Source organism: Babylonia areolata, chromosome 18, assembly GCF_041734735.1.
Source record: "Babylonia areolata isolate BAREFJ2019XMU chromosome 18, ASM4173473v1, whole genome shotgun sequence".
Classification (NCBI taxonomy): Eukaryota; Metazoa; Mollusca; class Gastropoda; order Neogastropoda; family Buccinidae; genus Babylonia; species Babylonia areolata.
This window is the reverse complement of record NC_134893.1, coordinates 5,215,873-5,240,716: the sequence shown is the minus strand read 5'-3', so window position 1 is coordinate 5,240,716 and position 24,844 is coordinate 5,215,873. Positions and strand designations below refer to the sequence as shown.

The window sequence follows — 24,844 nt, the reverse complement described above, 5'->3', positions numbered from 1 at the left end:
TCGTTATCTGTTTCTGATCAAACAGACCGCAAGCTGTCCTCTGACATTTCTGCATTCAGTTGGTCTGGACCAGAGTATCTTTCTGAACTCCTCCATATCTATACTGCATCTTGCCATCTCTGCTCTTCTTCTGATACTCAACTTCTCAGGATACCTCATGTCATAATTAAGACCTACAGACATATATATTTTTCTTTTCTTTTCAAGCCCCAAAGATGTGGAACAGACTGCCTGACAACCTCTGACTCCCGTGCCTCTTTCAAATCTGGCCTCAAATCTCACCTCTTCTCTCAGCAATACGTTTTGTTGTGACATGTCCATCCAAACAGTATGTACTCCTGTACATGTGGTATGCTTGACTGTGTGTGTATATATATGTATGTGTACACTTATGCATGCATGTTATATGTATGAATGTGTGTGTGTGTGTGTGTGTGTGTGTGTGTGTGTGTGTGTGTGTGTAAAGCAGGTATGCATATATGTATGACTGCATGTTTACATGTAAGTATGCTTTGTGTTTTATGTGTGTGTATGGTCTGCTCGGTACATGATGTGATGTGCTACATATAAATTTATGTTTCAATAAAGCACCTTGAGCTAAATAAGTATCCATTATCATACTTCTTACTACTATTATGAACATCAACAAAAGTGGCATCCACAACTGCCCCAAAGAAAAAAAATCCTTTCCATGTATTGTTTTATTCTTTTCCAGTCAAATTTTGTCACTGAACACGTTGATAAGAAAACAATAACCATTCATGCAAAAACAGGAGAAAAAACAACAACCAACACAACCAAAACCCACTGAATACAGGATGGTGGTGATAATGAATGACAACCAAAACGAACCATCGTAACAACTCTTCTTCTTCTTCTTCATTCGTGGGCTGCAACTCCCACGTTCACTTGCATGTACACGAGTGGGCTTTTACGTGTATGACCGTTTTTACCCCGCCATGATAGTCAGCCATACTCCGTTTTCGGGGGTGTGCATGCTGGGTATATTTTTGTTTCCATAACCCACCGAACGCTGACATGGATTACAGGATCTTTAACGTGCGTATTTGATCTGCTTGCGTACACACACGAAGGGGGTTCAGGCACTAGCAGGTTTGCACATATGTTGACCTGGGAGATTGGAAAAATCTCCACCCTTTACCCTCCAGGCGCCGTCACCGAGGTTCGAACCCCAGACCCATAGATTGAAAGTCCAACGTTTTAACCACTAGGCTATAGCGCCCGTCATCGTAACAACAACAATGAAGACACCACAAACTAAACGCGTGACTCCCCACCTTGACAGAAGACACCGGGCAGACAGGGCGTACACTGATCCTCCCGGCCCAGCCCCGTCACGTTGCTGAAGGTGCCGGCAGGGCAGGGCTGCCAGTCGTGGCCCGTTCCGTTGGGGCAGAAGAACCCTTCAGGACATGCCCACCTGGATGAGGTGGGGTCCCCGGCCACCGTCAGCTCTGGAATGCAGTAGTAACCTGGAGAGGGAGAAAAAAACAACAACCAGGTGTGAAAGGTGTAAAACCAGTGGAGAGGACAGGGGGAGGGGAGACTGGGGGGGGGGTGTGGGGGGGGGAGGGTCAGGGAGTGGTGGGGGTGTGGGGGGGGGGGGAACCTGTTTGCAGCCATTGGAAAATTTCATGAATCATTTCTCTTCTGCTCCTCTGGTAATTTTGTGAGTTGTTTATTTGTGTGCATGATTCAGTTCTCTGTACCATTATAAATTTCATGATTCGTTTGTCTGTTCATGATTCAGTTCTCTGTACCATTATAAATTTCATGATTCGTTTGTCTGTTCATGATTCAGTTCTCTGTACCATTATAAATTTCATGATTCGTTTGTCTGTTCATGATTCAGTTCTCTGTACCGACAAAAATTTCATGATTCATTTGCTAAGCCTTTAAAAGGGCACAGCACTGAGCCTATTACACCTGCTTCTGGGTCTGTTTCTCTGCGTTTTTATTTACTCAGCATAAAGTGGCAAGACAGGGTCTCCAACCTCCAGGTCCTAAAGAGGAGTGGCCTGCCCAGCATCAAAAGCTTGCTGACCCAGTGCCAGCTACGCTGGACAGGACACGTTGTCCGCATGACAGACAGCAGGATCCCGAAGATGCTTTTGTATGGACAGCTGAAGGAAGGCCACCGTGAACTGGAAGACCCTGCAAGCGCTTCAAGGACACCTTGAAGACAAACCTCAAAGCCTGTGACATAGACATCGCTTCCTGGGAAACTGATGCCCTTGACCGCTCTCGCTGGAGGATGCTGTGCTCTAGTGGCATAAAAAAGTTTGAAAACAAGAGAACGCTGGCCATTAAGAAGCGTGAGTGAAGGAAGCAGGGCTCAACTTCTGGAGACGTCTTCCCTTGCAACACCTGTCGGAAGTGCTGCACATCCAGAATCAGCCTCTTCTCCCATATGAGGACACACATCAACAGATAAGCCTGCCTGCCTACTCATCTGTCGGACTGATGGGAGAGTCCATCACAGCAAACTGGTGGAAAACGTGAAGCATCAAAAGCTTGGAATTGTTTCTCTTTGAACTTGATGAGGAGCAAACCATTGGTATACTTTTTCATTTATTATTTTATAATTAAGACTATCACAAAGAGCCAAGAAAAGCCATCAAATTACATGCTGATGGATCTTAAGGCAGTAACTATGCAAATGCTCACATTCCTAAAATCAAAGGAAAGCTTGGAGACAGACAGACAGAGAGAGAGAGAGAGAGAGAGAGAGAGAGAGAGAGAGAGAGAGCAACAACTAGACACAAACACCCTTGCTTGGATATCACAAACAAGCACACACACACAGACACAGACACACACAAACACATGTACACACACGCAACATGCACACACTTTCAGGACAGACGACACAATCCACAGCTCCATCAAAGTCGGTGTAGTATCCAGCAGGACAGTCCTGTGGCTGAGCGCTCCCTGCTGGACAATGTTTGGCTGATGGGCAGATAACTTCCGTCTCCACACTGGACCCAGTGGGACAATAGTACCCTGCACACACATTGCAAACCATGCACTGGGCCCTGTGGGACAATAGTACCCTGCACACACATTGCAAACCATGCACTGGACCCAGTGGGACAATAGTACCCTGCACACACATTGCAAACCATGACTGGGCCCTGTGGGACAATAGTACCCTGCACACACATTGCAAACCATGCACTGGACCCAGTGGGACAATAGTACCCTGCACACACATTGCAAACCATGCACTGGACCCTGTGGGACAATAGTACCCTGCACATACATTGCAAACCATGCAGTGGACCCTGTGGGACAATAGTACCCTGCACACACATTGCAAACCATGCACTGGGCCCTGTGGGACAATAGTACCCTGCACACACATTGCAAAACATGCACTGGACCCCGTGGGACAATAGTACCCTGCACACACATTGCAAACCATGCACTGGATCCCGTGGGACAATAGTACCCTGCACACACATTGCAAAACATGCACTGGACCCCGTGGGACAATAGTACCCTGCACACACATTGCAAACCATGCACTGGATCCCGTGGGACAATAGTACCCTGCACACACATTGCAAACCATGCACTGGGCTTTTCATGTTTACTCTGAAAAGAATGATGGCCAAGAGGTAATGCGTCCGCCTAGGAACGCTGGTTCGAATCACGGCTCAGCCACCGATATTTTCTCCCCCTCCGCTAGACCTAGAGTGGTGGTCTGGACGCTAGTCATTCGGATGAGACGATAAACCGAGGTCCCGTGTGCAGCATGCACTTAGCGCACGTAAAAGAACCCACGGCAACAAAAGGGTTGTTCCTGGCAAAATTCTGTAGAAAAATCCACTTCGATAGGAAAAACAAATAAAATTGCACGCAGGAAAAAAAAAAAAAAAAAGGGTGGCGCTGTAGTGTAGCGACGCGCTCTCCCTGGGGAGAGCAGCCCGAATTTCACACAGAGAAATCTGTTGTGATAAAAAAGAAATACAAATACAAATACAAAAATGTTTTCATGACGAAGGAACCTTTGCATTCATTATCACCCTCTTTGAATTATTCTGGGACAGTCTGCCCCCAGTGTTTTCAGATTTTTTTTTTTCTAATGCGTTTGTGTGCTGCAACTCCCCTGTTCACTTGTATGAACGAGTAGGCTTTACATGTATAGCTCTTTTTACCCCACCATGACGACAACCATACTCCTTTTTCAGGGGTGTGCATGCTGTATATTCTTGCTTTCATAACCCACAAAATGCTGACTTTGATTCATATAGTTAAAACATGGATTACAGGATCTTTAATATGACTGTTTGAACTTCTGCATGCATACACTCATGAAAGAATGCTGACTTGGATTCAAATAGATAAAACATGGATTACAGGATCTTTAATATGACTGTTTGATCTTCTGCATGCATACACACATGAAAGAGGTTTTCCACCTTTAACCCACCAGTTGCCATGACTGAGATTCAAACCCAGGACCAGTGTCAGACTTAAAATCCAATACTTTAACTACTCCGTTGTTGAGTCCACCATATTCATTTGTTACACAAGTCACTTCCATAGGTAAGCAGCTTTCAAACGTGTCAAAACACATGTCAAGCACATTGATGATCTCGCTGGTAACGAATCACCAACCCCCAAAACTGCTGACCTTTTTTTTTTTTTTCAACATTTTTTATTCAGACAAAGGTTTGTCTTGATACAGAATACAGAATTTGATACAGAATTTATATGTTTTGTACATTAGAAAGTATAGGGTAAGCATATAATTATGTTCTAAGTACTGACAAATCTATAACAGCAAAACAATATATGTTCAATGTCAAAGTTCCAAGGTAGCATTGAAAAGCTTAATCTTGTATCAAACAGTTATAAAGTGCCCATTTTTCCACAAACTTGTTATATTCCATAGTTATGTTAAAGGCATACTTGTCTACTTCATATGCCTGTTTGAGGACTGCTGACCTTCTTTGCAGGGGCCTGACACTGAGGTCAGCCCAAAGCCATTGCAGTAGTAGCCCTCCAGACACTGGGTGCACTGTGCAGACGCTGCCAGCCCTGTCTGGTTGGAGTAGGTTCCGTTGGGACAGTCGGTGGGCACAGGGGAGCCTGTGGGGCAGTAGGCTCCATCGGGACACACCACCTGCGTGTCCTGAACCGAGCCCTCAGGGCAGTAGTAGCCTGCCTGGCACTGCCCCGTCACTGACGTCAGCCCTGGGGAAAACACACACACAACACACGCAATGTTTACTTTCGTCAGGATCACCAGTAAAAAAACTATGAAGGCACAGTCTTTTGAAGCATTCTCACACTGCTGGTCAGTTCCCACAGACTTGTAAAATCTACAAGTCAAGGAAGCCACAGTCTACTGCATACTGTAGCATTCTCACTCTGCTGGTCAGTTACCATGGACTTGTAAATCTACAAGTCAAGGAAGCCACAGTCTACTGCATACTGTAGCACTGTAGCATTCTCAGTGTGCTGGTCAGTTACACGGACTTGTAAATCTACAAGTCAAGGAAGCCACAGTCTACTGCATACTGTAGCATTCTCACTCTGCTGGTCAGTTACCACGGACTTGTAAAATCTACCTACAAGTCTGAGGTCAATCCTGTAACCTGCCCTTTTCCTCTCACCAGACGATTTAAACATGATGATGATTAGATTCTGTATTGAAAAAATAAGTCCTTGTTAATGGAGGATGGTAGGATCTTTAAAAGACAAAAATATCATCCGACTGTTCTGAACCTAGCTTGACTTCATCAATTTTATAACAATGATGATGGTAATGATAAAAACAATAATACTGATAATAATAATAAAAAACATAATAATAAAATGATAATAATGACAGTGAATGGCATTTGTACAGCACATTTCTCTAAGTATAACTTAAGTTAGACTCAATGCGCTGGCAACCGTTCATTTACATGCAACCATGCCTGAACATTTAAACTTTCTTCATGACACAAAAACACTCGACTGTTGGCGGCTGTTCTTTCTCTGTCTCTGGACCTTGCAATTGGAATGAACTTCCTCTTTCGCTTCGTCAAGTCTCCACACTCAGCTCTTTCAAGTCTGGTCTTAAAACCCACCTCTTCCCCAAATAACCTCCCTTCACTGCCTCTTCCTTGTCTTCAGTTTCTCCAGTTTTAGAGTTATGCATGCGTGTGAATGACTGGTGCGAAAGCGCTTTGATTTCTCTCTGCACGAGATTCAGCGCTAAAAATGATGATGGAAGGAACAAACAGAAACAACAACCAAAATGGAAAAAAAATGGAAAAAGAGAGAGAGAGAGAGAGAGAGAGAGAGAGAGAGAGAGAGAGAGAGAGAGAGAGAGAGAGAACAAAAGAGAGAAAGAGAGAGAGAGAGAGAGAGAGAAGAAAAAAAAAAAGCAAAAAAAAAAAAAGCAGGAAAGAGCCTTCCAAGGATGCTGAGACTATCCTGCTCATTTGCAGAAATTTTACGCATCCACTGATTTCTCAAAAAGAAAAAAAAAAAAAAAGATTCAGCTCTATATAAATACCATTATCATCATCATCATTATCATCATTAAAAAGTGTGCTATGAGAGAGACAGACAGGGACCTGTGTTGTCACAGTAGGACCCAGCAGTGCATTATTATTATCATTAAAAAGTGTGCAATGAGAGAGACAGACATGGACCTGTGTTGTCACAGTAGGACCCAACAGTGCATTATTATTATCATTAAAAAGTGTGCAATGAGAGAGACAGACATGGACCTGTGTTGTCACAGTAGGACCCAACAGTGCATTATTATTATCATTAAAAAGTGTGCAATGAGAGAGACAGACATGGACCTGTGTTGTCACAGTAGGACCCAACAGTGCATTATTATTATCATCATTAAAAAGTGTGCAATGAGAGAGACAGACACAGACCTGTGTTGTCACAGTAGGACCCAGCAGTGCATTATTATTATCATTAAAAAGTGTGCTATGAGAGACAGACACAGACCTGTGTTGTCACAGTAGGACCCAGCAGTGCATTATTATCATCATTAAAAAGTGTGCTATGAGAGAGACAGACACACACCTGTGTTGTCACAGTAGGACCCAACAGTGCATTATTATTATCATTAACTCTCTCCATACGAACGGCGAAAGAGACGACGTTAACAGCGTTTCACCCCAATTACCACCATCAAAATATTGCAAGCGGAAGGCTCTTATACTGAAGAGGTGAATGTTGACAAAGAATACCACAATTCTGACGACGGAAGTTAAAGGTTGGGTCATTGAGACACCCACTGGACATCCGAGGGGTCCGTGTAGAGGAGAAGAGAGGACTGGCCGTACTGAGTGAGTTAAAAAGTGTGCTATGAGAGAGACAGACACAGACCTGTGTTGTCACAGTAGGACCCCGCAGTGCAGTTCAGGCAGTCGGCCTCCCTGGTCAGACCAGAGCTAGGACTGAAGGTGCCCTGGGGGCAGGGCACAGGCTCTGACGTGCCCTCCAGACAGTACGACCCCGCCGGGCACTCGTCTGCGTCCACTCCTGTCAATACACATCAGTTGTGGGTCACGCTGTGTCGTGTTATGTCTGCCAATCACACTGACATCAATACCAACATTTTTTTTTCAATGGTATATGTAGTATGGCATTATAATCGAGGAAGTGCGTACATGTTATTCGTTTACTTTATTTCAATTGTGTCTTAGAATGTTATATTTCTCTTTTCCAATTTTCTTCTTTTTATTTTTTTACCCAACGAATGGTGTATGCGTGGTGATCAAGGAACGGTGTACCTGTTATTTGTTTGTTTGTACATAACATAATCATCTGTTGATGAGCACTGAATGAGCCTAAGGAAAATTTTCTGGTTTGAAGCAAAGTATCTTGATTTGAATTGAATTGAATGTTTTGTTTTAATGCACTTAGAGCCATAGTGTAATAGCGATGTAAGTGTAGACTGCTACCCTTATCATAAACAGGCAACATAAAGTAACATCACATTTCATATTTACTGATTCATGATATCATAGACAATAGAAAAAATAAATGAATATTTCACAGAATCAATGTGTTTTACAAATCTAGATTATTTTACCCATTTCAATTTAAAGCAGAATAATCAATATTCAGAGCATCAATATATTTTGCTTCCCAGAGTACAAATCATATTGGTATCTGTAAACCTTGGACTAAAAAATGTTGAAAAAAAACAGAAAGATAATATAAATAAAGTTGCATTTGTGGCTTCCCAACATCACAAATGGTAACCTCAAGAACTTGGCTATAATACACTCGGCAACCACTGAGCATTTTTTTCATCAACAAAGGTTACCCTGTCTACATTACCTGACAAAAAATGTTTATATCATGTTGTTCAAGACTTAACATTAGTTTTCTTTTTTTTTCTTCTTATTTTACAATTCAGGTATTGAAGGTATTAGCACAACTGGTACAACAATGACTAGTAATACCTGTACTACTCAAATTCTTATATATCAGTGTAACAGAATTTTTAACTCGTTCTACTCCAGGTATGAGTTATCTCGTACCAATACCCTATTCTGATTTCAATTATTCTTGCTTGGTACAGCTGGTGTTCAAAACTAGGCTGTTTACATATTCCGGAAGCATGAAAATGAAGCTTTATTTGACCGATTAAATAAACAATTCTCATCAATTTCTGCCATTTTAGTGAACAACCCTACTTTTTACTGCAGTGGTGTCATGTAGTTGGTCCAGGGGAGTTGTAGCAGGTATGTGGCTGTGGGGTACAATGAGTTAATTACTGCCTATGATGGACATTCCTATTGTACAACCACTGACGATGCAGTCTGACCTTGATTGGGTGTCGTGGTCATGGCTCCGCTTCGACAGAAGTAGCCGGCAGCACAGGGCCTCAGCGGGTAAGTCAGACCGCCCTGGTCACATGCCATTCCTCCCACACAGTCCGTGCACTCCAGTGAGTTGGTTAGGCCTGCACATGTGTGTTTGTCATGCCAACTCATTAAATTGACAAATATACTGTTCCTGCCACTGTGTTTGTGACGTCAACATGTTATATCTTCTTCTTCTTCTGCGTTCACTCGTATGCACACGAGTGGACTTTTACGTGTATGACCGTTTTTACCCTGCCATGTAGGCAGCCATACTCCGTTTTCGGGGGTGTGCATGCTGGGTATGTTCTTGTTTCCATAACCCACCGAACGCTGACATGGATTACAGGATCTTTAACGTGCATATTTGATCTTCTGCTTGCGTATACACACGAAGGGGGTTCAGGCACTAACAGGTCTGCACATATGTTGACTTGGGAGATTGTAAAAATCTCCACCCTTTACCCACCAGGCGCCGTCACTGTGATTCGAACCTGGGACCCTCAGATTGACAGTCCAACGCTTTAACCACTCGGCTATTGCGCCTGTCAACATGTTATATCAACAAATGTACCATAACTACCAACAGGATAATGATGTCAACACATTATATTAACACACATACTGTAACTGCCCTTGTGCTTGCAACGTCAACGCATCATATCTACAAACACATATACTACACCAGCCACAGGGTTTGTGACAGCAACATATCACATCAACACATATACTGTATCAACCACTGTGTTTGTAGTTTCAAGGCTATATATATCAACACGTTGGATTCACCAGTTCAGCTGAAAAAGTCTTTTCAAAACTCATCTCTTCTATTCTGTTTACCATCTTATTGACCACTGTGCTTCTTGATCTCTTGCTGGTTGCATGTGTGTGTGTGTGTGTGTGTGTGTGTGTGTATGAGCATGCGTGTGTGTGTGTGTGTGTGTGTGTATGTGTGTGTGTGTGTGTTTGCTTGGTTGTTTGTATTTGCACACACTTGAGTGTGGTAATTCCTACTTCACTGGTTGAAAACACATCCAGAAGGTTCACCCACCTGTACGGTTGTTGAAGGTTCCCACAGGGCATGGATACTGCTCAGCGAACTCTGTGCCATTGGGACAGTAGTATCCCTCAGGACAGAGGTAGCCTGTGTAGCTGACCACTCCACCAAAGGTAGCGTTGCAGTAGTAGCCTGCTGGACAGGTCTTGCATGACGACTGTCCTGGTAGGTCCTAGCAAGACAAACAACAGTATGTAAACTAGCTCTCATTCATGGATTGGTACTTTTTGGAAATGATAACAAAACACAGACTGATGGATGCTTTTCGTATATTTAATGGATAGCTCAAATCTTTGTACACAAATGAGGAATCAACAACGTAGAGCCAACACTGCAAATGTTCATAACAGATCTTAAACAAGCACATGAAGTTGACAAGCATGCTTTGAAAATGACTATGTAATATAATGGAAATTTTCTATCTAAAATTACGTTTAAATAACATACTTAACCACGACACAACTAGTGCAGACTCTGGCAGGGGTCTGACATTCCTGTCCTGTGCAAACTACTATCCGCCTATGCGGAGAAAACGAAAGTACTACGGCCGATAACCTCCCGGAAGTAGGTAACCTCTCCTTTGTCCCTCTGACTAGCACCCTCTTTTTCCGGCAGCCATCATGACTCCTGTTCCTGTGCTCTCCATACGGCTAAGTTTTTTCATTTTTTCTGTCTGTCTGTCGACTCTCTGGTGTTCTTGTTTGTTGTCAAATTATGTCTCCAACCAGGTCACATAATTATCTAGCTCGATTGGGCGATTGCGCTAAAATTAAGGCGCGATCGCAATCGATTCGCTGACACTCTGGGCCCTCTACTCCTGGCCCTCTCAACAACGCCAACCCGCTGCCTCCTCCATTCAGAAGTGGGCACCATTTGTATTCATTGTAAAGACTAGGCTTTGAAATGGAATCAATGTGTTCATGAATATTTTGTTGTTCTGCCAATGTTCTTTTGACGTTAAACGGTCAATCTTCATAGAGGTATTCTAGCTTCACTTCCCAATGTGTAAGATTATTTGATTCTGTATCCCTTCATCTGAATAACAACTGTTGAAAAAGAATAGCATAGATGAGGCTTTAGCTGTCACTGAACAAGTGAAACTTTTTCTTCTTTTTTTTTAATTGGAAAACAAAGCAAACATAAGAAGGTTAAAGAAAATACCAATTCTCCCCCTACAAGCAAAAAAAACCAAAAAAAAACCAACCCCCCCCCAAAAAAAAACAACAACAACAAACACATCCCAAAACAAAACATACACACATACAAGCAATACAAACATTTTTAAAATGTCATATTCATTGTCTGCTGCAGCAAAGTAAAAGGGCTGTGACACCCTATACAATCTTTGCCACAATACATTTATAATACTTCATACAACTGCAAACTCACACACACACACAATTCTGTGGAAAAGATAATACACAGACACATATACACACAAAATAGAAGAATCAACACTGCATTATGTCAGGCGAAGACAAATCAGCATTGAACACTCCTTTTCAGTCCTACTGATGTCAGACTGACAACATCACCAAACTATGTCAAGTCTTATCAAGACCAATTATAACTGTCAAATAACCATATCAAGTCCCATCAAAATTGACCATAGCTGTTAAGTAACCGAGTCAAGTTCCATCAAGATCAGCAAAACCTGCTAAATAACCATATCAAGTCCCATCAAGATTGACCATAGCTGTCAAGTAACCAAGTCAAATTCCATCAAGACCAACTACAATTGTTGATCAGGTCTCATCAAGATCAATTGTAACTGTCAACTGACAACATTAAATCGCAACAAATTTGAACCTAGCTGTTAACTAACCATCAAGATCCATTAAGATGGACTATGATTGTTAACTAACCATATCAATTCTCATCAAGACTGACTATAACAATAATCATGTCAAACTCTATCAACACTGACAATAACTGTTAACTAACCATGTCAAGGCTGACAAGAACTGTCAAGTAGCCATGTCAGTTCCACCCAAGACTGACTTTAAGTATCAGCTAACCATGTCAAGTCTTCTGTCAAGTTTCATTTCTCTGTATATGTTATAACCATCATGGTTATGCATCTATTATTTAATACTGTGTAGTGCAGACCCGGTTCAGGGCGGGGACTGGATAAAATAAAATAAATAGTCCACCAGTGCTTATCTATTATCCTTGGAAATAAAGAACTTTGTCTTGTCTTGTCGTGTCGTGTCTTGTCTTCCCAACCTGGTAGGTGCCAGCCGCACACTGCTGATAGGTCTGCAGGCCCCCCACACAGTAGGCACCCTCAGGACAGCTGTAGTTTCCTGGGGTTGCGGACGACTGACCGGCTGGACAGTAGTAGCCGGGACTGCATGATCCCGAGGGGCTGGGCAGACCCTCTTGGTCACAGTATTCACCTGTGGAATGTCACCTCTCCGGTCATAATCCCTTCTCCTTGATCCCTGAATCTACGTTACACAGAAACCTACAAGAAACGGAAACCTGCATGATACAGTTATCTACATTTAATAGAAACCTTCCTTCAAAACCTTTGTAGGAACACTTGGAGCATTCACAAACTGATTTTTGTTCAAATGATTTCATATTTTTCTTCAAGTTTCAGTTTCAATGCGGCAAAAAAAAGTCTGCAGACTAATTCATTTACAGACATGGGAGCATCTAAGCCTATGTAAGTACGAAATATTATGGGAAAATCTGGTCAAAGTCACAACATCAAACACTTCATGCTGGTTGCTAAGTTTCAGTTTCAGGTTTTGTTTCTCAAGAAGGCGAAATGTGTTCTGACAAATCCATATAAATACGCTACACCACATCTGTAGTGGCTGCAGTTTACCTGGAGTACAGATCTTGCAGACAGACAGTGCACTGTACAGTTTACCTGGAGTACAGATCTTGTAGACAGTGCACTGTACAGTTTACCTGGAGTACAGATCTTGTAGACAGTGCACTGTACAGTCTACCTGGAGTACAGATCTTGCAGACAGACAGAGCACTGTACAGTTTACCTGGAGTACAGATCTTGCAGACAGTGCACTGTACAGTTTACCTGGAGTACAGATCTTGTAGACAGTGCACTGTACAGTTTATTTGGAGTACAGATCTTGCAAACAGAGCACTGTGCAGTTTACCTGGAGTACAGATCTTGCAGACAGTGCACTGTACAGTTTACCTGGAGTACAGATCTTGCAGACAGACAGTGCACTGTACAGTTTACCTGGAGTACAGATCTTGCAGACAGAGCACTGTACAGTTTACCTGGAGTACAGATCTTGCAGACAGACAGTGCACTGTACAGTTTACCTGGAGTACAGATCTTGCAGACAGTGCACTGTACAGTTTACCTGGAGTACAGATCTTGCAGACAGACAGTGCACTGTACAGTTTACCTGGAGTACAGATCTTGCAGACAGACAGTGCACTGTACAGTTTACCTGGAGTACAGATCTTGCAGGCAGACAGGGCACTGCTTCGGGGGACATCCAGGTAGTACCCCATGGGGCAGGGCAGGGCGTAGGAGCTCCCCTCAGGGCAGTAGTGACCTGTGGGACACTCGTTGCCTGTCACCCCATCAAACGGCTGGGACAGGAAGGCCGATCCAGAGCAATAGTAACCTACAAACACAGTCCATAATTAAACCATTCATTCATAAAGTCTGCTCATTTTCTTCACATTATGATTATGAAATACGAAAATAAAAAGCAGTTCTCAGAGACACTTAATTTCTTTTTAAATTATACATATACACACATACACAATGATAATGGCTTGACACATACACGTGTCCGCATTCATCAAAGCCTAACACCACCGGTCTCCCCACTCAGACACACATCACACACAAACACACACTCATACACACACATACCCCCTGCCCCCCTCCCCAGAGACACACATCACACACAAACACTCACTCATACACAAACATACCCCCCCGCCCCCCTCCCTTGAGACACACACACACACACACACCCTCTCACCTGGCGAACAGTTGCCAGACGGCTGGTCCAGCCCCTGACCCTGGCAGTACTTGCCGCCGTCGCACTCCGTGTAGTTCTCGCTGCCCACAGGGCAGTAAGTCCCTGCCTGACACCGCCCCCCCTGCATGGGGTCGGAGGGCATGGCCTGCACAGCGCCCCCTGTGCAGTACCAGCCGGCAGAGCAGTTGGCGGTGGGGGTGGACAGGCCCTGGGTCTGGCAGTACATACCCCCTGTGCAGCTCAGACAGGCTGAGCTGTTGGTCTGGCCAGAGGCTGGGTTGAACGTGCCCACGCTGCACTTGTGCTGGTCGCTGTGGGTCGTGCCATCAGGGCAGTAGTGGCCAGGAGGGCAGGGGGTGCTCAGGAACTCTGTGGCGTTTGCCAGGCAATAGTAGCCTGTCAAAAAGCAAAACCAAAAAAGTGATGAGCTCTCTTTCTGTGGAGAGCAGCCAGTTTCAAGCTGAGAAGAAATACAATGCCAGGTGCACACTTACTGTCTGATGCATGTACTGAGCATGAACATGAAAAGGTTTTCTGGCTTTGACAAACAAACAGAGAAGATGTAAGTTTAGTTTTGTTACAAACAAAAAAATGATGCACATATTCTAGTTAGCTGGTTTCCATAGGTGGAGAGCCTCAAAACACTGAGATTCTTCACTAATGCTATTTGGATTTTAGTTACATTTTATCTCCACTGACTGCACATTTCCCTCTCTTCCTTCCTAATACTGGCACAATGCACACACACACACAACCCCCCCCCAAAAAAAACCACACATATACACACATACACACACACAGAGAGCACACACATCCTCACTGACCGGCAGGACAGATGATACAGGTGTCTTGACCCTCCTGGTCCTGATAGTAGCCAGCTGGACAACCCTCAGGTAATTCGCTGCCTGTTGGACACTTGTAGCCCCGCGGACATATGTCCCCTGTGCCTGAAATCACAAAGAACCCTATCTTTAACACACTCTTCTGTGGTTGTATTGTGTTATACTGTATTTATCTTTAACACACCACTCCGTGATTGCATTGTGTCATATTGTGTTTCATTAACTGTTGCGTGGTTGTGTTGTGCAACCACTATTCTGAATTTTTTCATAAAAACTGAGAAAGAGAGGTGGGTACAGAGAGAGAGAGAGAGAGAGAGAGAGAGAGAGAGAGAGAGAGAAAGAGGAGAGAAAAAGAGGAAATAACAGAAAGAAAGCAGCGAACAACAAATCTTTGATAACCATCCGATCAAAACTGTCAGACAAGGCACAAACTTGAGCAATATCCTTTGAATATGCCACCCAACACAACATACCAATCTATATCATACCATATCACAGATACCATATTGCTTTGAGCTTGGTCTTAAACCGAGGATAGGCGCTACATAAGCATCCATATCAACATCATCCTATCATATCATACCACACCACACCACACAACACCACACTGCTTGGTCTTCAGCCGAGGATAGGCGCTACATTAGTATCCATATCAACATCATCATATCATATCATATCACACCACACCACACAGTTTCAGTTTTCAGTTTCAGTAGCTCAAGGAGGCATCACTGCGTTCAGATAAATCCATATACGCTACACCACATCTGCCAAGCAGATGCCTGACCAGCAGCGTAACCCAACGCGCTTAGTCAGGCCTTGAGAAAAAAAAAAAGAAAGAAAAAAAAGGTGAATAAATAATAGGTAAGCTTACATAAATAAATAAATAATAATTATGATATAAAAAAAGGTAGTAGTGATGATATATATACACAACACCACACTGCTTGGTCTTCAACCGAGGATAGGCGCTACATTAGTATCCATATCAACATCATCATATCGCGTCATACCACACCACCCCACACCACCCCACACAACACCACACGGTGTCACGCCATACCTGTATGACCACCCAGGAGAGGGCAGCTGGGGGGGTAGGAGGAGTTGGTGGCATCGTTGTCCGGGTTGGGTCGGTCCACCCCAGACTGACAGTAGTAGCCGGCAGCGCAGGGGCCGGTGGGGGTGGTGGCGTTCTCCTCCCCGCAGTACTGCCCCCCGTCACAGTCTGTGCACTGCGTCAGCTGGTCACACAACCGACAGTTTGGTTGTGGTTATTATCATTGTTTGATTTATCTATTAATTCTTGTAAAGTTCTCTGTTTTGGGGAGTTTTGTTTTTGTTGTTGTTGTTTTTTTGTATTTGTATTTGTATTTCTTTTTATCACAACAGATTTCTCTGTGTGAAATTCGGGCTGCTCTCCCCAGGGAGAGCGCGTTGCTACGCTACAGCACCACCCATTTTTTTTGTATTTTTTCCTGCATGCAGTTTTATTTGTTTTTCTTATCGAAGTGGATTTTTCTACAGAATTTTGCCAGGAACAATCCTTTTGTTGCCATGGGTTCTTTTACGTGCGCTAAGTGCATGCTGCACACGGGACCTCGGTTTATCGTCTCATCCGAATGACTAGCGTCCAGACCACCACTCAAGGCCTAGTGGAGGGGGAGAAAATATCGGCGGTCGAGCCGTGATTCGAACCAGCGCGCTCAGATTCTCTCGCTTCCTAAGCGGACGCATTACCTCTAGGCCATCACTCCACATGTGCTGCCCCATCAACTGTTCCATTTCACACACCACTCCTTCGCCATTCCCCATTTTCATCTCCCACATTCTCAGTGCTGGCAATCCACAGGAAACTATTCAATGTGAGGTTGCCAGGAGGCCACACACTGGAGGAGACTCTGTACTGCTGCTGAGTTCACTCTGATGGCGTTCAGTAGTGCCTGTTCTGATTGAACACACTAAGGACACCACCTAATAAGTGCCAATCTGATACCAATCATCGCTTAATTAACCACAGAGCCAGACTGACTGAGCGTTTCCTCCACAGTGGAGATCGCCACCAAACAGTGGAGTGATGGCCTAGAGGTAACGCGTCCGCATAGGAAGCGAGAGAATCTGAACATGCTGGTTCGAATCATGGCACAGCCCCCGAAATTTTCTCCCCCTCCACTAGACCTTGAGTGGTGGTCTGGATGCTAGTCATTTGGATGAGACGATAAACCGAGGTCCCGTGTGCAGCATGCACTTAGCGCACGTAAAAGAAACCATGGCAACAAAAGGGTTGTTCCTGGCAAAATTCTGTAGAAAAATCCACTTCGATAGGAAAAATCAAATAAAACTGCACACAGGAAAAAATACAAAAAAATGGGTGGCGCAGTAGTATGGCGACGCGCTCTCCCTGGGGAGAGCAGCCCGAATTTCACACAATACAAATACAAAACAGAGAATTCATGTCACCAAATGCATGCACATGCATGTGTGTGCCAAGCCTACATGCACTCCTGTTCATTCATGCACAGATCACATTCACATATTGATTTTAAGTACTGATGACACTGTGGCAGAGATTTCTCTGGTGACTGTTATCGACATACTTTGTGAAGAATCCTGTCCTAACATTCCTCAGTCACCCACCCCTCAAACACAATTACTGATAATCACAACACAAATACTTTGTGAAGAATCCTGTCCTAACATTCCTCAGTCACCCACCCCTCAAACACAATTACTGATAATCACAACACAAATACTTTGTGAAGAATCCTGTCCAAACATTCCTCAGTCACCCACCCCTCAAACACAATTACTGATAATCACAACACAAATACTTTGTGAAGAATCCTGTCCAAATGTTCCTCAGTCACCCACCCCTCAAACACAATTACTGATAATCACAACACAAATACTTTGTGAAGAATCCTGTCCAAACATTCCTCAGTCACCCACCCCTCAAACACAATTACTGATAATCACAACACAAATACTTTGTGAAGAATCCTGTCCTAATATTCCTCAGTCACCCCCCCCCCCCTCAAACACAATTACTGATAATCACAACACAAATACTTTGTGAAGAATCCTGTCCTAATATTCCTCAGTCACCCACCCCTCAAACACAATTACTGATAATCACAACACAAATACTTTGTGAAGAATCCTGTCCTAATATTCCTCAGTCACGCACCCCTCAAACACAATTACTGATAATCACAACACAAATACTTTGTGAAGAATCCTGTCCTAACATTCCTCAGTCACCCACCCCTCAAACACAATTACTGATAATCACAACACAAATACTTTGTGAAGAATCCTGTCCAAACATTCCTCAGTCACCCACCCCTCAAACACAATTACTGATAATCACAACACAATCAGGCATGTCAACAGTTTCATCAACCAGTTCATAAAACTGTAAAACAACTACAACAAAAAAACACCAACAACTTCACATCAGAACCACCAAATATTAAGATCAGACAAAACAAAATAAATGCTCTGACTCCTGACCAAGCACACGCTAAAACTCTGCATGCTGAAAACTCTTTTTTTCCCCCTGTCTGCAAGTATATGTTTGTTTTACTATCAAAGTGAATTTTTCTACAGAAATTTGCCTTGGACAACCCTTTTCTTGGGTATTTTTATGTATTTTAAGTGCACACCGCACAAGGGACCTTGGTTCATTATCCAAAAGACTAGCCACCAGACCACCGTTCATGGTGTCATCCAGGGGAGGAGTAAAAATCCTGGTCTATATACAGAACTTGAACCCCCGGACGACGGGCGCAATAGCCGAGTGGTTAAAGCGTTGGACTGTCAATCTGAGGGTCCCGGGTTCGAATCACGGTGACGGCGCCTGGTGGGTGAAGGGTGGAGATTTTAACGATCTCCCAGGTCAACATATGTGCAGACCTGCTAGTGCCTGAACCCCCTTCGTGTGTATATGCAAGCAGAAGATCAAATACGCACGTTAAAGATCCTGTAATCCATGTCAGCCTTCGGTGGGTTATGGAAACAAGAACACACCCAGCATGCACACCCCCGAAAACGGAGTATGGCTGCCTACATGGCGGGGTAAAACGGTCATACGCGTAAAAGCCCACTCGTGTGCATACGAGTGAACGTGGGAGTTGCAGCCCACGAACGCAGAAGAAGAAGAAGAAGAAGAAGAACCCCCGGACACTCGCTTCCCAGTCTGGCGCATTGTCACATCGCCACTGTTCCATTCATGCCGACCGACAACTGTCAACATGTTGCATGGCAGAGATACAGAGAAGAGAGCTTAAAAAAAAAAAAAAAAAAAGACAGAAAAAGAGGCGGTGGAAAAGGTGCTACCTTGTAGAGGTTAAGCTGGTTGCTGTAGGTGCCCGCAGGGCAGGGCATCCAGTCCAGCCCAGTGCCGTTGGGGCAGTAGTAGCCAGCTGGACAGTCAAAGTACCCTGGCTGTGTGTCCCCAAAGGCCACAGGCAAACAGTAGAACCTGAAAACGCCACATTCCTCCTTCACCGATTAATGTGCTAACAAACACAGGAAGATAGATACACAAACAGACATAGTTTGGTAAAACATACATTATATCTTGATAATGATAGTCTTTACAAAAAGAAAGATTTCTATGCTCTTTTTTGTTAACAAACTTATCTTTCAAAACTGAGGGAGCAAGAAGTTGACATAACATAATAATAACCATCACCGTCATAGTAAAAACAATAATAACGAAAAGATATCTATAAACCATGCACCTCTGAAATTAATCAGTGACCTATCTTTCAAAACTGAGGGAGCAAGAAGAAGTGGGCATTACATAATAATATTCCTCATAGTAAAAACAATTATAACAATTATATATTTATAAAGCATGTGGTTAAGACACTGTACATATCAAAATTTACAGTAACTGAAGCTGGTGAATCAAACAACAAAAACACTCACACACACACATTCTTTTTCTTTTTTTTATTCTTAAAAGATTATTTCTCCACAGGAACACACACAAATGCACACACACACACACTCACAGGCATATGCACATAGACATGCACACACACACACACTCACAGGCATATCCACATTGACATGCATACACACACACACTCACAGGCATATGCACACAGACATGCATACACACACACACACTCACAGGCATATGCACATAGACATGCATACACACACACACTCACAGGCATATGCACATAGACATGCATACACACACACTCACAGGCATATGCACACAGACATGCATACACACACACACACACACACACTCACAGGCATATGCACACAGACATGCATACACACACACACTCACAGGCATATGCACATAGACATGCATACACACACACTCACAGGCATATGCACACAGACATGCATACACACACACACTCACAGGCATATGCACACAGACATGCATACACACACACACACACACACTCACAGGCATATGCACACAGACATGCATACACACACACACACACACACACACTCACAGGCATATGCACACAGACATGCATACACACACACACACTCACAGGCATATGCACACAGACATGCATACACACACACACACACACACACTCACAGGCATATGCACACAGACATGCATACACACACACACACACTCACAGGCATATGCACACAGACATGCATACACACACACAGTCACTCCTTCCGTCTCCCTTCCCCCTGTCTGTCACCCTCCACTTTTTTCACAGAGTGGAAAGAAATAAAACTGAAGCCTATTACTACTACTACACCACACACACACACACACACACACACACGCACACACACACACACACACACACACACACACACACCCACACACACACGCACACACACGCACACACACGCACATGCACACACACACACGCACACGCACACACACACAAAAACACACATGCATTCACACACACGCACACACACACACACACACACACGCACACACACACACACACACGCACGCACATGCACACACACACACACACACACGCACACGCACACACACACACACACACGCACACACACAAAAAAAACACACATGCACTCACACACACGCACACACACATGCACACACACACGCACACACACACACACACGCACACAAACAAACCACACACACAGATACAGACACACAGAAAGCCAGACAGACAAAAAAAAAAAAAAAAAACAGAACAAGAGAGGCAAGGCCTTCAAGACTCACTTGTGATAAATTAAGTCCCCTAGAATTACTTACAGAGTAATTTCCCTTTTTTACTATCTGCACCAAAACGTTTGCAAAATAAATAAAAATTCCATGCTTAGCAAAAGAAGTTCCTGTTTGAACAAAAAATGAAAATAATGACTCCTCTTGTTGTTGTGTCAGAATAAGAGGTCAAAGTGCCAAGTTTAGAGAATACAAAAAATATAAATATAACAGTAAATGCAGTTTGCATATAATTAGGCTTCTTTTTTTAATTTTTTTGTGCCCATCCCAGAGGTGCAATATTGTTTTAAACAAGATGACTGGAAAGAACTGAATTTTTCCTATTTTTATGCCAAATTTGGTGTCAACTGACAAAGTATTTGCAGAGAAAATGTCAATGTTAAAGTTTACCACGGACACACAGACACACGGACACACAGACACACGGACACACACACACACACAGACAACCGAACACCGGGTTAAAACATAGACTCACTTTGTTCACACAAGTGAGTCAAAAAGCAACTGACCCGTCAGGACAGATGTCACAGCTGGACATGGCAGTGCGGTTGGTGAAGTAGCCCGCCGCACAGCTCAGCGGTTCATCCGACCCGTCAGGACAGTGGAGACCGATGGGGCAGATGACAGCATTCATCACTGCCGAGCCTGAAATGGCAACAACAGGTCTTGACAAAAAGTTTGCCATAGCAAAAACTGCTGGTCCAAAAAAAAACAACAACAACAAAACCAATGCTAAAAAGTATGCACCCGTAACACTTCTGTACACATCTACAAATTCACACTCACACATATACACACAAACATATCAAAACACACATCAAATGTGAAGAGGAAATAATGCACTAGACAGTTTATTTGTTGCTGACTTAATAATAAATTATAATAATGTACATTTGCACAGCACGATAGTTTGTCGCTAACTTAATAATGATGATAATGATTAATAATGATGATGATAATAAAAGTAATAACAATACGGAACATTTGTATACCATGACAGTTTATTTGTTGCTAACTGAATAATAATAATAATAATGATAATAATAATAATGATATAATGATGTACATTTGTACAGCACCCTTTCTCTCAAAGAGCTCAGGGCGCTTTACATGAAAGAAAAAAGTCACCAGTTACATGAACCACTCATGACTGCTCTCTCTTTCTTTCTCCCCCCTCTCCATCCCCCCTTCTCTCATTCATCATCATACAAGCAAAGTGAGTTGGCAGGCATGAGGTGGTCATGGGGAAGTCATGTGGATAACGACACATCATGCATGACTCAAGTTTTGATTACAGTTTTTGGCAGCCACTGTTCGCCACACACAACGTTTCACTCACCTTCGGGGCAGTAGTAACCAGCCTGGCAGAGCCCCTGCTCTGATGTCAGACCTGTGTTTTGACAGTAGTAGCCAGCTGTGCAATTGGTGCACTCATTCTCTGCAGTGAGGCCGGTGGCATTGGAGTATGTTCCGGAGGGGCAGCGCACAGGCGTGTGTGTTCCTGGCAAACCAGTGACAACATGGAATTCTCTGGTGCAGTGCCCAAAACGCATAAAATCATGAAAATGAATTAATGAAATCAAACAAGAACAACATTCATTTTTTTTTTTCAGGTAAAGGGTCTGTAATGTACAACACACTCAGCAAGTCTCTGCACTAACCATTTCTTACTGGCATTCAGCAGACTCTCTAGGCATTTGAACCAATGTAATGGGGTTACCCATAGATCAGACTTTTACACCTACTTGAAACCAAATCTTTCATTACTCCACTTAACAAAAAGACTTAAACAACACTCTAATGGGAAAATTTCCCCCCAGAATTATATTTAATAAAACAGACTTACTATAAGTCACTAGTACAGAGGTCTGATTCCTATCCTGTGCAAAATACGAGTCTGAAAGGGACCAATATAATTATTTTTTTTAAGTACTTACGGATAGTTCAGCTGTCTCCCTTCAGTATCTACTTTACAACAGTCTCTGTCTTACCTTGGTTTAAACATTTTTGACATCCAGAAACAAATCAAAATGCAACATTCAACAGAGAAAACTTGAGCAACAACAAGCCTGAGCTTATAATATCGTGCTCTTTCATGTGTCGCAAATGATCAAAACAAGCAATGACCAAAATACACACAGTATTTGATAATGAAAAGAAAGCTGAGTGCAAGACAAAACCAAAAAATTATTACTATTACCACTACAACCACTTACAACAACAACAACAACCTCAACCTCAGGCCCATAACTACAAAGTAGTCGTTGGGGGAAGCCTGCGGACCGCAGACGCAACCTCTCTTCTCCAACAACAACAACGGCAATGATAATAATGATAATAGACTGGAAAGCGTCTTACCTTGTGGGCAGTATCTGCCGCCAGGACAAATGTCTGGAGAAGAGACACTGGAACCTTCCACACAGTAAAAGCCTGCAGTGCAGGGACCGGTGGGCTGTGTCAGAGCATAGCTGTCACAGTAGTAGCCTGCAACACAGTGGGGCTCAGCTGTCAGCTTTCATGAGCTGGTCAGCATTGTGACTGTTGTTTTGTCAACGCCACTGTGATTGCTGTTTTGTCAACGTCACTGTGATTGTGATTGTTGTTTTGTCAACATCATTGTCATTGTTGTTTTGTCAACATCATTGTGACTGTTGTTTTGTCAACATCATTGTGATTGTTGTTTTGTCAACATCATTGTGATTGTTGTTTTGTCAACGTCATTGTGATTGTTGTTTTGTCAACATCATTGTCATTGTTGTTTTGTCAACATCATTGTGAGTTGTTTTGTCAACATCATTGTGATTGTTGTTTTGTCAACGCCACTGTGATTGTTGTTTTGTCAACGTCACTGTGACTGTGATTGTTGTTTTGTCAACATCACTGTGACTGTGATTGTTGTTTTGTCAACATCATTGTGACTGTTGTTTTGTCAATGTCATTGTGATTGTTGTTTTGTCAACATCATTGTGATTGTTGTTTTGTCAACATCATTGTGACTTGTTTTGTCAACGCCACTGTGATTGCTGTTTTGTCAACGTCACTGTGATTGTGATTGTTGTTTTGTCAACATCATTGTGACTTGTTTTGTCAACGTCATTGTGATTGTTGTTTTGTCAACGTCATTGTGATTGTTGTTTTGTCAACATCATTGTGATCGTGATTGTTGTCTTGTCAACATCATTGTGATTGTTGTTTTGTCAACATCATTGTGATCGTGATTGTTGTCTTGTCAACGTCATTGTGATTGTTGTTTTGTCAACGTCACGAAAGCATGAGAAAGCAGAGGCAAAAAGAATGCATGGATTTTAATTGTCATGTATTTATAATTTATCCACATTATCAAGGCATGGAAATGAGGACAGACAAAAACAAAAAAAGAAGTATTATGCTGTCACAAGTGTGGTGGAGAGTCTGTGGTAACTATCTCCATGATTTGAATCATACACGTCATGGTGACTATCTCCATGATTTGAATCATACACGTCATGGTAACTATCTCCATGATTTGAATCATACACGTCATGGTAACTATTTCCATGATTTGAATCATACACATCATGGTAACTATCTCCATGATTTGAATCATACACGTCATGGTAACTATCTCCATGATTTGAATCATACACATCATGGTGACTATCTCCATGATTTGAATCATACACGTCATGGTGACTATCTCCATGATTTGAATCATACACATCATGGTAACTATTTCCATGATTTGAATCATACACGTGACGGTAACTATCTCCATGATTTGAATCATACACGTCATGGTGACTATCTCCATGATTTGAATCATACACGTCATGGTGACTATCTCCATGATTTGAATCATACACGTCATGGTGACTATCTCCATGATTTGAATCATACACGTCATGGTGACTATCTCC

General features: G+C 42.9%; 1 protein-coding gene across 1 annotated transcript in view; it reads right to left on the bottom strand.

Moving 5' to 3' along the window:
* Positions 1–24,844, bottom strand: part of LOC143292381 (uncharacterized) — a 226,667-nt gene that overhangs the window by 82,463 nt on the left and 119,360 nt on the right. Inside the window, 15 exon segments of the mRNA XM_076602599.1 lie at positions 1,299–1,493; positions 2,875–3,027; positions 4,978–5,226; positions 7,375–7,530; positions 8,825–8,962; positions 9,913–10,090; positions 12,145–12,317; positions 13,353–13,532; positions 13,899–14,294; positions 14,723–14,845; positions 15,804–15,984; positions 19,079–19,223; positions 21,458–21,593; positions 22,288–22,449; positions 23,307–23,432. Coding sequence (XP_076458714.1) covers positions 1,299–1,493; positions 2,875–3,027; positions 4,978–5,226; positions 7,375–7,530; positions 8,825–8,962; positions 9,913–10,090; positions 12,145–12,317; positions 13,353–13,532; positions 13,899–14,294; positions 14,723–14,845; positions 15,804–15,984; positions 19,079–19,223; positions 21,458–21,593; positions 22,288–22,449; positions 23,307–23,432 — 2,691 coding nt within the window.